The sequence below is a fragment of the Conger conger genome, chromosome 10 (assembly GCF_963514075.1).
Source record: "Conger conger chromosome 10, fConCon1.1, whole genome shotgun sequence".
Taxonomy (NCBI): domain Eukaryota; kingdom Metazoa; phylum Chordata; class Actinopteri; order Anguilliformes; family Congridae; genus Conger; species Conger conger.
Genome location: NC_083769.1, coordinates 22355261 through 22373724, shown reverse-complemented (window position 1 = coordinate 22373724; position 18464 = coordinate 22355261). Strand labels below are relative to the sequence as shown.

General features: G+C 45.3%; 1 protein-coding gene across 1 annotated transcript in view; it reads left to right on the top strand.

Moving 5' to 3' along the window:
• The first annotated feature begins 2374 nt into the window (after positions 1–2374).
• Positions 2375–18464, top strand: part of arhgef25a (Rho guanine nucleotide exchange factor (GEF) 25a) — a 66185-nt gene continuing 50095 nt past the window's right edge. Inside the window, exons 1-2 of the mRNA XM_061258980.1 lie at positions 2375–3151; positions 6247–6385. Coding sequence (XP_061114964.1) covers positions 3047–3151; positions 6247–6385 — 244 coding nt within the window. The 5' untranslated portion in view covers positions 2375–3046. The remainder of the gene's footprint in view (positions 3152–6246; positions 6386–18464) is intronic.

The following is an 18464-nucleotide window of genomic DNA, read 5'->3' as shown; positions in this document are numbered from 1 at the left end:
TTTATGTGTGTTCTCCATATACCAGTTTAATGGACATGTACCGAATGATTATACGGCTCCTCATAGGGAATGATTAGTCTTCCGTTGGATTGAGTTCCAGAGTGTAGTTGAGTGAAGTTTAGTAGTTGAGTTTGAGAGTGTAGTTGAGTGAAGTTTAGTAGTTGAGTTTGAGAGTGTAGTTGAGTGAAGTTTAGTAGTTGAGTTTGAGAGTGTAGTTGAGTAAAGTTTAGTCGTTGAGTTTGAGAGTGTAGTTGAGTGAAGTTTAGTAGTTGAGTTTCAGAGTGTAGTTGAGTGAAGTTTAGTAGTTGAGTTTCAGAGTAGTAGTAGTAGTTTTCAGTACCCAATGGCCTCTTATTTTAAGCTTCTGTTTAAATGGTGGGTTTAGTTTCCCTTTATCAGCAGCTTATTACAATCCAGTATAGCATCAGAGATGAGTGATGTCACTAATCAACTGTAATCATAATATTTTGGTTTCGGGCTGAAATCAAAAGACCCTGTAACTGTCCAGGGCCAGGGTTGGGGACCCCAATTGTGGAGTGTTGCTGAGGTGGAGGAAAAGTTAGTAAAAATGGAAATGGGAGGATGGATTTGCATGGGAGTAGTGATATTCTTTTGTAAACTTGGTTTCACGGACAGATTTATTGTGCTTTGTAATTATTGTCCTCATTGAAATAGATGCTGGCATGTATCCACTATTCTATTTACTGTCTCTATTTGCTCGTTGATTTAAACTGAAGGTCAAAGCGAAGACTGGATAAATGCTGTAATAGTGTAAGTGATTGTTGCTGCTCAAACAATGGCTCATGCAGAAATCAGTTTCCTCTCTGGATTTAAGAATCAAATTTTTTTTCTGGTAAAAAAACTAAAACAATCAACTCCAAGTGTGGGACTGCATAGGCAGCCTTGAGGATCAGCTGAGGTTGGGGTAGGTGAGGAGGGGGGGAGGGGCGGGGGGTCAGCGGAGCTAAGATTATCCACAAAACCAGCTCTAATGAAAGCCATGTGCTTGGCTAATATTAGGTACTTGGCAGACTTTCTTACCCCAAATCTTAGCACTGCCTTAGTACAGCTCAGAGGAGCTACAGTTATTTTAACCTACACACACACACACATAGTATGTGTATTACCGTTTTGGTTTCTGAGTCATTATTGCTTCCTGGACACCAGCTTGTTAAATGTAAATATTTAATCAGCCAATCATATGGGAGCAGCTAAATGCATAAAAGCATGGTCCAGAGGTTCAGCTGTTTTTCAGGCCAAATATCAGAATAGGAAAGAAATGTGTCCTAAGTGAATTTGACCGTGGAATGATTGGTGGTGCCAGACAGAGTGGTTTCAGTATCTCAGAAATTGATAATCTCCTGGGATTTTCAAGCACAACAGTCTCTTTGCAGTTTGCAGAGAATGAGAAAAAACAAAAAACATCCAGTGAGCAGCAGTTCTGTGGGCAGAAACGTGTTGTAAATGAGAGAGGTCAGTGGAGAAGGGCCAGACTGATCAAAGCTGACAGGGGAAGGTGACAGTAATGCAAATAACCACGCATTACAACAGTGGTATGCAGAAGAGTATCTCTGAACACACAGCATGTCTCTGAGTGGATAGGCTAAAACAATAAGTCTAATAAATAGCTAATAAAGTGCTCACTCACATGTGAGAGAGCTGCAGCCCTGGGGGGGACTGAACTTTCCACCTCCCAGTCAGGCGTGTTCACAGCTGGTGCACCAGGTGAGGTGGTTCTGCTGTCAGGCAATCCACCCAATTAAGCAATTAAAAGGGTCAACGAGGGGTGGCTCAGCTCCATAGAAAAACAACTGCTCCCCTCAGGCTGAGCAGTGACCCACCTCAGAATTCAGACCAGGCTTCAAGTCTTTACTGAACAAATTCTGCCCCCCTCCCCGATCATTAGAGAACTGCAGACCCCCCAAATACTGATTTAAGGCAAATACTCACTATCTCTGTCAATTTCACTTTAAAATTCGCTTTATTGGCGAAATGTGTTCGAAAATATGTATTGTGAAAGCAATTCACAATTAAACAAGATGTTATCCAAATGGAATGTATACAGTAGCAATACAAGAAACATGCTGGTGACTCTCTGTCTGACTTTCTCTCCCTCCCACCTTCTGTCGCTCTCTCCCTCCCTCCTCTCTCTCTCTGTCTCTCTCTCTCACTCTCTCTCTTTCTCTCTCTCACACACTTTCTCTGGCCTCCTGTTACTCTTTACACTTTACAGCTGTTATGCTGAAGGCTGCTCTGGTCATCTGACTACACGAGCCATGCGGGACAGGCTGGGACAGGGAAGGGCAGAGGGAGGGAGAGGGGGAGGAAAGAGGGATGGTAGAGGCATGTGTGTGGTGGACTGGGGAGGCGGAATGGGAGGAGAAGGAGGAGGAGAAAGAGGGAGAGAAACTTGCGGGAGGGGGGGGCACACCAGGCAGTCAAATCTGGAAGGCAGGCTTGGCTTGTTTATCTTAAAATAACAACTGATCCAACAAAATTACAAGGAACACAAGGAAAATTTACCAGAGTGGTTCCAAAGAAGTTGGGAACACAGTGAACTGGAAACGGTCGGGTCCTGAAGGAATGGGGAGCGCAGGGAGAGAGGTACAGATGGAGGGGTGGTGGAGAGAGGTGAAGACCTCGGGGGAATATCCCCTCTGACTGAACGAGAGGTGAGAGCAGCTCAGGCCCTCTGAGCAGAGCACGCCCGGCGCACGGAAAAGAGAGAGAGAGAGAGGGAGGGAGGGAGGAGGAGTGACTGAGAGGAAGAGAAGTAGAAGAGTGTGGAGGGAGTGTACAGGAGGAGAGGCAAAGTGAGGGCTGGGACAGAAGGGGAGGTGAGGAGAGGGAGGAGAGAGCTGGTTTCCCCTGCGCGGGTAAATTATTGATGTGGATGAGTGTTCCTGAGTGTCAGGCACACAGGAGCCCGTGCTGTGGCTGAAGATTCCAACGCAACTACTCCAGAGCAGCCCGTGGAAGGAGAGAGTGAGAGAGAGCGGGACGAAGGCCAGGGAAGAGGAGAGGACGAAGGGGGACCGCCGGCAGGATGAGGGCTCTGCAGAAGAACCAGGGGCGCACAGACCAGGTGCTGGGCGCGATGGCGGACATGCTGACATCCGTGACCTTGCCCCGCCAGCAGCAGCAGCAGTGGGTGAGTGACACCGCACCCCTTGCTGTACACGTCCACGATCGCACTGTGATCACTTTTAAACAATACCCTAGTTTCATATAATAAAATAACTGCTAGATGTGCTCCGTTTGTGTGTGCAGTGACTGAGCTCAGTGTTGGACGAAGGTGACAAATGTAAACCATTTTGCTGAATTGGGGTCTTCAGTCAGAGGGTGGCCATTTTAGGGTGTTTTTTAACATTGAACTGAACTGCAGTCACGGCACATTGCTGTGTTCAGTCCTGCCCTCCCCCAACACCACCACAGGTCCTGTCTTTAGGCTCCTGTTGTCCTTCCAGGCCTGTCTTCTGTCTCATCGATTCACACACTGCGAAGTGCTTTTGCTGTCTCCGACCGCAATGTCAGCTCATAATGGGATCCCTGGGTTATTGATTGGCTTTGGAAACTTGGTGAAAGTGCACTAAAAGCTCGTGTTTCTGCAGTCGGTTCCATACTGGTGGCACCAGGGTTGCACGTCGCTGCCGAAAGGCGTCCTTAGATCTCTTCACCTGCCACCTGTTTTATAGAACCAAAATAAGAGTGAGAAAACATTCTTGGGTAACGACTGCCTTCAAACGATTTATGTGAGGATTTACTTGTGTGAATGTGTCTGGAATCTAGGCTTTAGAACCCACAGCAGGCTGTATTACTGAGGGGGGGGGCTGTGGGACACCTCTCAGTGCTGGGACACCTCCTGGTGCTCTGCGGCCAGTCCTGTGAGTGTCGGGATCAGCTCAGGGCACCGCTGATGGCCTGCCTGCAGGGGGCGCTGCTCCCACCTGCAAACACACATTCCACACACGGACCAGATGGGGTCAGATCACCAGCAGGGACCAGGGGGGTGAGGTGAGAGAGAGGGGGGTAGAGGGCTCAGTCCAATCACTGATGTCATCCTCGTCTCCTAGCTCCTCGCGTGACCCAGCCAGAAACCGACTGAGGACATCTGCTACCTTTAAGGACACTCCAACCCGAATCCTTGCTTCCATTTTTTTTAGTTCTGCTGGGAGCAAGCAAAGGAAGGGAGGTGAAAATATGTGATTGGAAGGGTGGGGGGTGGAGGACAGAAAAGCGTGGGGGGGGTCAGGAGAAAAAAAAAGAAACGTATTGAAGGCAAGAGCGAGAGAAATGGTGACACTGTGAGAGGATTGCTCTTTTGTATTGCCTTCACATTACATTATTACTTTGCTGGCATTTAGCAGAGAGAGAGCTGAATTTTTGTGTCTTTTTTCCATTATTAATTCCGGTGATTGATCTGCTTTGGAAACACATTACATTTTGAAACACGTACTGTAGCTGAAGCATAAATAAGTGAGGGAGAGAGAGAGGAAAGAAGCGTGGGGCTATGTGGGGGCGGTGAGCGAATCGTGCCAATGAAGCACATTTAAATTAAAATGTAATTCAGAGAGAGAGTGTGACGGAATGAATGAGCACGAGTGAACGCAAGTGAGGACAAGTGAGAGGGGAAAAGGCAGCGAGGGAGGGAATTTATGGGGGCAGCATAAACGAATTTAGCCCCCCTGCTCTGTCCTGAGAGGCCGGGAGGAATGCCGGCGGGAGGGAACTGAGACGGAGCAGTATAAACAAACACAACCCCCCCACCACCCCAACCCCAAACCCAGCGCAGACCACCGCAACCACCCCAACCAAACCCCCCCCTCCACCCCAACCAAACCCACCGCAGACCCCCCCACATTCCCCTCCACCCCTCATGAGCCTGTATGCTGTCCAAACCCTGCTACCTGCATATGCATAAGTGTTTTTATTTTCATTTTGTATTTGAGCCAAATTAACTTCCCCATTGTAGGATAATAAAGTTGACTTGGCTTACTTGAAACATTGCTAGTTTCAAGGAACACTTTTATTTATTTTCCAACAAGTTTCTGCATTTTTACTGGAAATTAAAGGTAAACACAGTAAACTCTTTAACTGGCCTAGTGCCACTACCTCCACAAAAGCTTGCCAGATGTTAATATCCACTTACTGTCATTACGACATTTTTGATGAGGGAAGTGCCGAAGATAAACCATCTTGCTTGATTTAATAATGTATAATTTATTATTTTAGGATATAACTAAACCTTGCAAACATATAAACGTATGTTTATTCATTCAAAGTCTTTGAGACTGTTCACATTTGTCTCTTGCAGGCAGCAAAATTATTCATTGACACAGGATGACAAACATAAAGTTTCCATTAGAAGCTCACTTGGTGGCCTGTGTTTCTGTTCCAGTAAAGACCTCGGAATGTTTGGGATTAAGGCATTCCTGTCTCTCTGTCGAGTGCACCAAAACTGTTTTACTGGTGAATCAGTCCTAGTCCTAATTTCCTCAACATAAAGCCCACGTTTTACAATGGGGAAAAAACACGAGGACGTAATGGAACCCACACTCGCAGATGTGTATGCACCTTGTGGAAATGGCCTAATATGCATAGCAACAACGGCCACATATTATAAACCCACAGGAAAGCTCATTGCCTAGGGGAGATTTGGCTGTCATTGATTTGTGTTTTGTGGGATCCCATCCAGAGACACCATCTCACTCCTATAAACTGTTCCAGTTTATGCAAACTGCTACTGTGCTGTGTTTGGCCTGGAGGTGATTCCTTGGTGGTAATGAACGTTCTTGGTTTATGAGAGAGACTCTCCGAATGTGTCTGTAATTGATTATTCTTTTGCTTCTTATTGGTACTTATCTGTGAAAGAACTTTATTGAACAACCATCATCCAATCAAACAACACAACAGGTGGGAATAATCTCTGCCAACAGACAGGAAGATGGAGAGGTTGAGCCTCTTATTTCTCTCTGGTTGGAGAATAAGATTTATAAATGTTACAGTCAGGTTGCGATAAAAGGGCTGTGTGTAATGTACAGGGCTGTGAGAACATACATCTGTTCTGTCATCTTGGAATCTACCTTCAACCCATCTGTGTCAAGCCTTTATTCCCTGCTGCAGAAGAGACAGAATGAGTAACCATACAACCTTCAGTAAAAAAAACGGTAACCTCTCTCCCTTTGCTTCCCCATCTCTCTTCTCCCTCTCTCTTCCCCCTCTCTCCATCTGGGGACGTGCAAACAGGTTTCAGAGGCCAGGAAAGAGCGCCTGCCGGTGGCCAAAGAGGGCCAGAGCGCCGAGCGGGGGTGCTGGGGTCCCGGGGTAGAGGGCAGGGAGCGGGGATCCTCAGACAGTCTGGAGAACAGTGACAGACCAGGGGAAGGTAAGGAAGGGTTTGTCTCCTTTTTTTATGCTGGCCTGGAAGGCCAGTGAAGCTGTCGGGTGATTGTATGACTGAGTGAGTAGCCCCTTTAACAGGTTTGACTCCACTGTGCTAATGGGCATCACTGATCAGCTGACACATCATACTGTAGGACCAATTGTATTCACAACCCAGACTGTGGTGTGAACACAGCATTAGTCTCATTGGCAAAGATGGATGTGCTATTGTTAAATGAAGTACACTTTAAGATAATCAGCCAATCTCTTTTTTAAACAGTTAGTGGAGATGTCTCTATCTGATCCTAGCACAAACAAAGGGAGCTGGGCTCTATTAGTCAGTGAAGGGATGCTGAGGCTTCTCAATCCCCATAATAGGCAGGGCTTCCATTTACTGCTGCTGACTTGTTTGAACCAATAAAAAATAAAAAAGGCAAAGCTGTACGATTAACGGTTCCAATAAGTGAGTCACTTTTTTTGAGGCATTTTGGGGTTTGTGAAATTCTCTCTACTATCACTACAATTGGTGGCTGTTTTTTTGTTTTATAGTTTTAACAAGTCAAGACAAAACAAGAGTACACATTTCACCAGTCATCCAGACACAACAAGTAAACAAAACATAACAACAGGTGATGGTGTTTGCTAAAAGCATTCAGGCACACTGAGGAGGTATGGTAGAGAAAGAGTTACTTGAAAATGAGTGGCATATCACTGATGTATTGTCAGCCTTTTTAGTTCCACAGAACAACGCGTCAGTCAATCCGCTGTGCGGCAGTCTGGGCAGGACATTGTGTGCAGGAGGTGCTAATCTTACCCTCCGTGTTAATGCTCCACAGGGTAAACTGGATTAGTGATGCTCAATTCAACCTTTTCCAGATGTGGAAATTGAACGCTTGCATTTTCACTTCGTGTTTTCCCCCCAGATCAAGAGTTTACAAACTTCAGTTTGCAATCACCCTGGTCTGTCCCAGGAAGGCCTTGTGCAGTGCAGTCACATTGTGTTTGAACGCGATGGAATAAAAGCAGCTTTTTATCCTTTTCCAGGGTTCAGGGGTTTGGATTTTGGTTACATCCCAGTGTGTGTTGTGTTCATGCTTGTTTATGTGTACGTTTCTGTGTGTGGGGATTGGTGTTAAGATTTGGGGTGCATTATGAGTGTGTGTTATCTCTCCCTCACTCTGCCCTCATCACTGTGTGACTAGGATGTGCTTACTGTCTGATCTGTGGCGTTCAGAGGGGGGGGTACAGGTGGAACAGATCATCCATCTGCGTATGACAGGAACCTAGGTGCCTTTGGATTGGTGCAGCAGAGTCACATGATCCTTTGCTCCCCCCCCCAGTCCCTTATTTCCCCATAGGCACTTTCATACAGGCATACCGCTGTTATGATAACTATACTATAAAGATAACAATAAAGAAACAGCTAACTGTTTCTTCTTAGAGAAGGTCCGCGCAATGGTCGACAAAGGAGGTGTTGTCGGTGCTGTGTTCTTAGACCTTCGCAAAGCTTTCGACACAGTCAACCATAAGGTCCTTATTGCCAAACTGTCTGCTTTTAACTTCTCCTCGTTAGCACTCAAATGGATTGAGTCATACCTAACTGGTAGAAGCCAACATGTTTCTGTGAACAACCACTGTTCATCAGCTCTTAACCTATTCACCGGTGTACCTCAAGGATCAATACTTGGCCCGCTTCTGTTTAGCCTATATATTAATGATCTGCCATCTGTCTGCCCTGATGTTGAAACACAATTATATGCAGATGACACTGTAATATATGTGCATGCCAAGACCAAACATCTGGCTGCTGCCAAACTCATCACAGCTATGGATCAGATCACAAATTGGCTGAACCGTTCATGCCTTCAACTTAACGTAAATAAAACTGTAGGAATGTTTTTCACTAAAAGACAATGTAACACCGTGTCCAATATATCAATCTCAGGTAAAAATATTAGCATTGTGCCACAATTTAAATATCTTGGTATCATTATTGACTCCAATCTGTCATTCAAAGCATACATTAAGAAAGTATGCCAAAGAGTCAAGTTTAGCCTAACTAATTTTAAATACATCAGAAATGTAATGCCTTTTAATGCTGCCAAATTATACATGAACGCCATGATTATGTCACATCTGACATACTGTTTGACAAGTTGGGGACAAACTAACAGCTCGTCACTCAAACCACTAGCAATTCTCTACAAACAAACCCTTAAAGTCCTGGACCAGAAGCCTAACAGCTCTCATCATTGTATCATCCTAAATAACCGTAAACTTCTGAGCTGGGAGGATGTGATCAAATACAAAAACATCTGCCTGGTCTACAAAGTCTTGCATAGCACTGCTCCTCCTCCTCTTACCTCATTCATAATCTAATGTAACAATACCAGTCAGATCACCAGAAGCACCACACGAGGCGACTTCTTAGTCCCATTTAAGAAAAGTACATTTGGTCAATTATCATTCTCTGTTATAGCAATACAAAACTGGAACTCAATACCTACCTACATAAAAAATATACATACATACTCCACCTTTACAACACACCTTAAAACATGGCTTTGCGATAACTACAACTGCATACATTAATCTCTGTCAGATGTGACGTGTGTTATGTACACCTCCATCTTTGCTACCCACCTGCATATGTCTGTGTGTGTTTCAATGTCTGGATGCTACTGTGCCTGTATGCTGCTGTGTCTGTATGCTACTATGTCTGTACGCTATTATGTCTGTATGTTGCTGTGTCTGTATGTCTGCTATGACTATTTGCTCTTCCCTTGTCCCCTTGTACTGTTTTATCTCATGTACTGCATTGATGTTGCTGCCATTTGTGCTTGCATGTCTTGTCTCCCCGTTTGTGCTTGCTCCAATTCTGCTTGATATGTTTGTATGTCTTGCTCCATTTGTTTGTGCTTGCTGCAACTGTAATTTTTTTTAATTTTATTTTTTTAACTAATGTATTTTAGGGAGCCTATTGTCAACTGGCCGGGGACTACAGCTGGAAATTAGTCATGTAGGCTAAAGCTGCTCCATTTACTGTTTACAGTTAATTAATGGGGACTGTCCACGACATTATAAACAAATAAATTCAAATTCAAATTCAAGATCATTTGCATTACTCACTGATGTTTAGAACACACCTCCAGTGATGAAACGTGTTCAACCACCAATCACTGCTGCGCACTGCCTGCAGCTGTGGTAAGTGCATGTGCTGAGTGGCATTTGTGTACAATGATAAAATGGATGTTAGTGAACAGTGTAAGTTTACTCTTGGAGTTAAGAGTTGTCTTTCCTAGTGGAAACCGGGCCTTCAGATCTTTAATATTGCGTTGTCTCTCGCCCACTTTCCGAAGGGATCTCACTTAAACTCCTCCACCTTCTCAGCGTGGTTTAACGGCATTAATAGACTGCTGTCTCAGCTGAGTCATTAATTCCAGAGTGTCTATGTGATAAACGGACACAGCTATAGATGACTATGCTTTTGGCAGACTAGAGAGAAAAAGAGAGTTGGAGAGAATTTATTTGCGTTACTCGTAAAGAGCACAACAACAGGAAGCCATGATGACTCAGAAACCAAAACAATGTGTGTATGTGTCTGTGCGTGTGTGTGCATGTGTGTGCGTGTGTGCGCGTATGTGTGTGTACGTATGTGTGTGTGTATGCGTATGTGTGTGTGTGCATGTGTGTGTGTGTACATTTATTTGCATGAGTGTGTGTGTGTGTGTGTGTGTTACCTTTTCAACAGAGTCCGATCCAACATAACAAACCACCGTAGTAACAGAACAGATGTGTGCACATGCTTTCTAAATTAAGAGCCAGCCCAGCACAGTAAGAAGTGGGCTGTTTCACTATCTTTCACAGACCCGCGTTTCCTATAAACACAATTCGCTTTATTAACTTTCAGTAGCCCAGCTAACCAAGTGCTACTCGTTTCCTTTTTATTATGCAGTAACTTCAACAATATTTTGAGTACATACTGTACTGAACAAACATCATTTTAATTTGTTATTCAGAAGGATGCACAATTCTAATTACTGTGCTATTTTTAGTTACTTTATTACAGTAAATCATAAATAATTATACAGAAGAGAAACAGAAACTGATTGAAAAAGTCTTAGGATGTGCCATAAAATTCCAATAACAAACACTGTGAAATAAATATGATGACACAGCAGAATGTTACAAACACAGCGTGACGCTGGCCTGCAGCACTCTCATGCACCCTCTAAATCAGGGATGTAAAACTCCAGTCCTGGAGAATTATGGAGGTATTTGTGGTTTCCTTTCAATCAGCAGCCAATTAAGGCCTTGGGAACACGGTGTGTGGACTCTGAAAGACTTCAATTCATAATTGGTGCTGAAACACCAAAAACTAGCAGACCACTGTGGCCCTCCAGGACTGGAGTTTAACCTGCGGACACTGTGGCCCTCCAGGACTGGAGTTTAACTTGCAGACACTGCAGCCCTCCAGGACTGGAGTTAAACCTGCAGACACTGTGGCCCTCCAGGACTGGAGTTAAACCAGCCGACACTGTGGCCCTCCAGGACTGGAGTTTGACACCCCTCTAATGAGAAGCTTCTCAAGGCCAATCCGAAGTGCTGTCTCCTCTGCGCTGGAATTGAATACAATAGCACCACTCCAATGAGAGCAGATGGCAAAAGTTAGAACCTCAAATGTCTGGTGGAAATGGTGATTAATGGGAGAATTAAGCCCTGGGAAAGTATTTGGATATGTACTACAGTACAGCTATACAGATTCATTTTCCAGAAATTATCTTTTGCTCCTAACATATCTAATAGTAGTAGTAGTTCAGGCAGGCCACAAGAGTGGCTGAATCAGCTGATGGCTGAGCTGATTAGTGATGTTCGCCTCTCACAGTCCATTATCATACAGGGCGGTCTATCTAAACTCCCTCCTCTTACTCATTGGCTTCCTCCTGCATGCAGCTGCCGCACGCTGCCAGTCTAAAGCTTCCTCATGCATGTATGCTCTCTGCACCACCCCTCCCTCATGTGTGGATTAGACTATCCGTTATGGGCAGCACGGTGGTGCAGTGGATCGCAAGAAGGTCCCAGGTTCTGTGTGGAGGTTGAATGTCCTCCCCGTGTCTCTGTGGGCTTCCTCCTAGTGTTCCAGTTTCCTCCCACATCCAAAGACATGCTGTCTGCCTAACCCATACAAATAAATCTACCCCGTGCTGGCGGATTGTGGTCTGTGTAAACCTCTGGGGAGGGGGAGGTGGCTGCTGCCCTCCCTGCCGTAACCATGCATGCTTGTGTTGATGGTCGAGAGGCCCTCGAGAACAGAGCCGTACCGCCAGACATAACTGTATTGCCTTTGGTCTGTTAGTAAAGATTCTAAGCTGTGAAACACTCTGATCAGGAGCAGCAGAGACAGGGCTTGCGGCTCTAAGAGTGACAATATCAGGGGAAAGGATGTGCCAGTTCTTGCCCTCATGAGTTTAAGTGATGGTAAGGGCGTAATAGTGAAAGGGGCCACACTAGCACACTCATTCTCTGAAATATACCAGCTGCTCCTTCTTTAGACTCTCCAGTGCCGTGAAAATTCTTCACGTTGTAATTTAGGTAATTTCCCTCATGACATTTTTAAGAGGGATGGACATAGGACTTTTATTATTATTAATATTATTATTATTATTATTATTGTTGTTGTTGTTATTGTTATTATTGTTCAGTTATGGCCCGCGAATGTTGCACCACGCAGACATTTGCTGTTACCACGATTCCCATCTGTCCATCATGGTGCAAATGTGGAAGCGTCCGTAGCGCTGAGCGCTGAGTGGAGTGGCAAAAAAAGGGGGTGTGGAACACCATAGGCGGAACCCCCCGGGGACCCCGGGCCTGCGGCTGCCCTGACCGTATAAGGTCTGCGCACACAAATCTGGCTCTGTTTCTGGGCAGCGCTTGTGGCGGTGGAGGCCAGGGCGTGCTGGCGGTTGGCTGCTATTGGACGCTCCTGCTGCCTGCAGAGCGGGGCGTTGCCTAATGACCAGGCCCTGGAGGACTGGGCCAGGGGGCATACAGGACAGAGGGGGGGGGGGGCATCGGTGATGCAATGTTTACATTCCAGGAACAATGTTTGTGTTTGTGCATGTGCACGCATGTGTACTGATGTGTAATCTCCTGTGCACACAATCTTTCCAGACATCTGAATAACAGGAAAAGGCACTGTTTGGTGTGTATGTGCCTGCTTGCATATGTGTTTGTGTGTCTGGGTGTATGTGTGTGTGTGTGTGTGTGTGTGTGTGTGTGTGCATGTATACTGCGCTGTTGGTGTACGTGATCCATTGTTTTGGAACTTCAGAGAAGCGGACCCAGAGGCTGTGGTCTCAGTACTAAATTACACACAGGTGAAGGGATAACACTATTAAATTACTAAAGTGCCTTCCCTTTACAATGTCTGACATCAAAGGAAGCTAGCTCTCATGAAACAGAGCATCATCTTTGTCCAGACTGTATCTAAAGCCTTTGGATGTGGAACCATCAAAGTTCCCACCTGGTGGGGCTCAGCACAGCCTTGACCACACAGTATTTTCATTATTTTGTCTCACTCAACACCAAGCTCAATTTATTGACAAGATTCAGGCCAGGGAAAGATGTTGGATGTCTCATTATTCTTATCATGCCTTTGTGTGTGTGAGTTGTTTTTGTGTTGTATGTTACACACTGAGGTAGTGAAATGCAAGTTACATACTGTACTTATCCTCAGTGTAAAAAAGACATTCAACATTTTCTGGGGGGAGAGAACACAATTTCTGGCTTACAAATGAAATTAACTAAGAGGAGATTTCTGTATTTCTCAATAAACTGCTCAGTGTTGAGACAGTGTTGAGACTCGCAAGCAGGACAAAGACTTGAACATAGCTAGTGTGTGGTCCCTTATGAATGTAGGTCATGTGACAAATTCTCTGTTATTTTTTTTCAAATTAGCATTTTTCTGATGTAGCATTATTGAGGTAAATTCATCATGGCAGATGAAAGAGGGTAAATATCGAACCCATGGTTCTTTCAGGTAATGTTGGAAAACAAAGATAATGATCTGAAGCTAAGTTATGCCAGCAACTGAACGTATTGCAATACTTTGGAATGAGTTGATAATGCACTTAATGCTGTTCATTGAAGTGTGAAAGTAGTTTGAAGTGTGTGGTTCCATGTAATCATCGCTAACAAAGGTCCGCTTGATCAATTTAATCTGTCACATCAGAACCATGACCACATGTTTTGATGTTTCTCTGTTGCTATTAATGTCAGGGTTGTGACCGAAGAACCAAGAGGGCACATGGCCCCCGCAGGGCCCCCAGGGGCCTCTGTGGCTCACGTTGCATCAGGGGGTGAGATACAGTACTGGCACAATTTATGGAAATGCTGATGAACAGATATTGACAATTAATGCAATGGTTTATCTTTCTGCCAAAAAAGGTCTAATGCATCTTACTATTTGAAATTTGATTGTGAATCTGTTATATATTTGTCCAGTATTTTTCTAAATTGAATGATAATATTCGTACCAAAAAGCTTAAACATTATTTCAAAGTCACATGATCATTACCACTTGTGGTCAAGAACTGTTTTGAATACATTTTTAGAAATGACGTTGGCTCTGCGAAACAACAGAAGAAAGGGCTCGGATAAAGGTTTTACGAGCACTAAGTGCTTTCCATCACAGTGTTTCCATCATTTGTTCCAGTACTGTACCTTGCTGGGATTCCTTGATGAACATGTTCTTTCCCTACCACATGTTGGAACGTGTGGTGCAGTCCATAGGGCGGCCAAATCTCGATCCATGTACAAATCTCCTCCGCGCGCTTGGGGGGTCAATCCCCTGGAGTGGCACTCTCTGTGACCCCTTCTCCATCAGTTACACTCTCTGCTTTACCCCTGGCTGAGTAAAGTGGAAAGGAGGCTGGTTTTGTGGAGTGTTTTTGTAAATAAAGACCGTACGCCCCTCCCATCGCCTCAGCGTCTTACAGACGGGTGACGACCACCATGCGTGCCTCAAAGCTCAAAGTGGAAACTTTTGGCTTTATGGCCCTGAACACATTCATGTGCATGGTCTCATGTAGCTGGCTGCAGGTGACTAGTCAGCCAGAGGGGGCGCTGTTGTGAAGTGAGGGATGGAGTTCCCTGCAGTCTGAATTCATCCCTCCTTTTCAGGTGATAAAGTGACAAATTGTGCGTCACCCCAGGATAAATTCACAACTGCATTATCACTCTCATTTTAAAGAATTTTTTCCCTTTTTCCTCACACATGTGCAATGACCAGTTGTGTATGTATTATATATTTATACCCACCCCCCCCCCCATCACCCTCACATGGTATGGACCAGGGGAACATAAAGCAGCTCAGATGGAAAGCAGATGGAAAGATATATGAGGCGGAGGAGAGGAAAACAGTGAGGCGGTTTTTTCGGTATGCTGGAATCTGGTGACTCATTGTGCTGTTTCCTCCAAACTCAGATGAACTTAAACTGGTACATCTAAAGAAAGGGATGCTACAGACCCACGCACACATACACACGCACTTAGACACACACACAGACACACACACACGCACACAAACAATCAATCACACAGGAAGAGCTAGCTCTGGCATTAGACCAAGCCAGCCTCCACTTCACCCATCACTTCATGATTATCCTCATCCTCATTGAAAGAGTCAGGTTGGATCTTTGTCTTGAGCAAAACAAACCACATTTAAGAATTTTAAAATTATTTTTAGTTCTTACAGGAAGCCAAATTCAACTTGAAGTTCTGCAAATAAGCTTATAAGCATTTTATCAAAATAGCTTTTAATGGGTTTTGGCAGCCCATCGTGATCTGTCTTCTGAGAAGGCCATCTCCCCAGATGCACTTAGTAGTGTAATACCTTACTGTACCACACAGGGGCAGTCTAACCCCCTTGGCTGGTTCCCTGAGTCCCTGACCTGCAGAGCCATGGGCACTGCGGCCCAAACGACCTGACTGCAGCCATGGGCATCGAGCCACAGCTTCTCTGAATGCTCCTGATTCAACTTCGCCTTAATTGGCATTTGGCTGAGAGAGCAAGAGAGTGAAAGAACGAGAGAGAGAGCAAGAGAGAGAGAAGATAAGTCTAACCTTAAAATTCGACCATGTTTTGGATGAGACTCCGAAAGAAGCATGGCCAGGCCGCTGCAGTTCAACACAGCTCGTTTGATGTGTGAGCACATGTGAGTGGTGTGTGTGTGTGTGTGTGTGTCTGTGTGTGAGCACATGTGAGTGGTGTGTGTGTGTGTCTGTGTGTGAGCACATGTGAGTGGTGTGTGTGTGTGTGTGTGTCTGTGTGTGAGCACATGTCCTAATCATACAAATGACGTGCAGCTCTCTTTATGGGGTGGGCTGTGTCTGGGTGTTGGTCTGGGTGCAGCTCTGTGCCTGTGAGGCGGTGTAATGCAGCATACTGGCTGTGTCTGTTCATTGTTTATTGTTTATTGAGATCTTCATTAGCTGCTGCAGATGCAGCAACTATTCTTCCTGGGGTGCTGTGTGAACCTTCTTTATCCGAAGCTAACGCCGCCCTTAAAACCTCTGTTTGAGCTCAGGGGAACACAGCAGCTGCCGAATGCAGGTGTGGTAAAATGGCCGACAGCGTGCGTGCTCTTCCGAGCATCCGCTCCAGACAGGACCCCGCCGCACGGGATGTGTGTGACCCCCGGTCGAGGTCGCCGCGATCCGAACAACCTCGGGCCGCTGAAAACGGGAGAGGGGAACAGAATGGAGCATCCTGTTCCCTTGCGCGGCGCTTCCTCCGGGGGGTAAACACTGGAGGCCCTGCGTCGGCTGGTTCGTCACGACCACTTTCCCACTAAGGCTCCCCGCCGGCTCGCAGTTGAAACTGGGGGGTGATGTCATCGGAACGGGAGAGCAGCCGTGCGTGCTAGCGAATGCGCATGAATTGGCAGGAGTTTATGAGCGCTAATTTAGTTTACTCGGCACAGCATGAATCAGGAAGGCACACAACAAGTCTCAGTTAAAGTCTCCTCCTGGCAGCGATTTTGGAGTGATGCAATGTGTGATTAAAAACAGCACTTCTCCGGAGTAACTAGGGAAACTGGCAAAATGGTACCTTTTAATACAGAGAACGGAACTCACTGTGAACACCAAGCCCCCCTGAACACGCCCCTGCACTCTTTCAGTTGTTTAATGAAATGACACGTATAGTTCCTGAAGAACTGAAATGAGCTGATGTATCTTCCCTACATGAGCTTACCTGACTGACAGTGGCCACACTTTTTTTGGATTTGATCAGAATTTTTATATATTTTTTAATTGGCCGCTGGCACAGTCCACCAGAGGGGGTCACTAATGAGCAATGGCCAATCTGGCCGCAGTCAGGCACAGTTTGAGCTAAGGGCACGTTATCACCCCGGGCCCCACATTTTTAACCTCACACATTGACATGCCTGCATAATCATGTGTGCATTTGTCTACTGTGATATTTGTGCATATATTCAGTTTTGGTTAAAATAGTTATTTCAATGCATATCCTCTTACTGCTATTTTGGAGCCGACAGAAACAGTATTTTTGCTGTGTTCAGTGAACTCTGCAGCAGAACTGAGGTCAGTGCCCGTCTGTCTGCTCCTGGGAGGCACAGATGAACCCACAGATGTGGGACTTCATTAATGCCTGGCAAGAGCTCCCTCTGCTGATCACCTTTAGGCACTACAATGGCCCCATGTGACCTATGGAGCACCCACATTACTTAAATGAACATTTCATTGTGCTTGTTCCAACTCATTTGTTTTTAGTTACATTTGTTGTGTTAGTAATATAGCCAAATATAGCTTGATTCATGTTGGAAAATCATAGCTTTTAAAAAATGTTGTTGTTCCTGGCAAACCCGGTCTTCCAATTTGACTTTACAAGGAATTATGGAAGCTTGAGTGACACATAGAAATGGCTGTGTGGAATCTTGAGGTAAAGATAAAAGCATTACATGTTTTTACACGCCTGGACTGTCCACCCGCACATGATTGATTTTGCATTAAAGATAATGAAAAGTGGTGAAGAACATGCATGCTGATGAGAATTCTGCAATGCACTGGAATGCTGAACAAGCATTCTGGCTCTGGGTGTTCATGATATCATCTGCAGGCAGTAAAAATACATTTTTTGAAATTTTGAGGTGAAATTATTCTTCACAGAACATATCAAGCTCACTTGCCACACAAGGTGTTGGAGAGATTCTGCATCTGATTTATTTTCTCCCCCTCTTCCACTCATCCATAATAAACACAGTGCTTTCACCTGATTAGCGGTTGGAGACATGGGCTGTCGAACACAGCCATGGTTCTTATGTTTTTATCAAACGCAGGCACCACTTGGGCCCGAATGTAACCCAGTTCCGGTGCACCTCTCTCTCTCCCCGAGTGTGAAAGGAGGGAGGATACAGAGACTGTGATGGGAGCAGAACTGAAAAACAAGCAGAGCACTCAGCTGCTGTGTGGTTGCACTGTGGGTAACACACCACAGCTTCTCAGGTCTCTAATTGGCTGTCCAGATGCTCTACTGGTGGGTGATTCCAATCCTACCCAGCCGCCACGTATGCCGGTGTCTGTTGTTGCCAAATACACTGGACAAATGGGCAAATTAACTGAATACACTATTGCTGAATACACTTAACTCTAGATCAGACCACAATAAGGTGGTTCATGTTGGGACACAGGAGAAGTCAAGTTAAATATTGATAGCATGAAATATACAGATACGGCCCTCCTTGCCCAGTACTAGTGCTAGAAGCCAGTCACAATCCTAAACCGAAGTAATTGCATTACTTTTTGAAACTTAGTAAATGCTTGTGTTTTACGCAGTTTACGCAGTACCTTGCTCAAGGGTGCAAAGGCAGCGGGTCCAACCTGAAATTTTGGAGGACCTCAAGGATTTTACCCAGCCTGTCTACATCTGCTGTCTGAATAAGTGTATCTTGATGCTGTCTTGAGGCTGAGGCAGGGTGGGGCATAAGAGGCGAGGAAAGGCTTCTCTGGGTAGGGTGCTCCCAGCCTCACTGCATTTGCAGTTTCTCCAGGCCTGCTTGCTT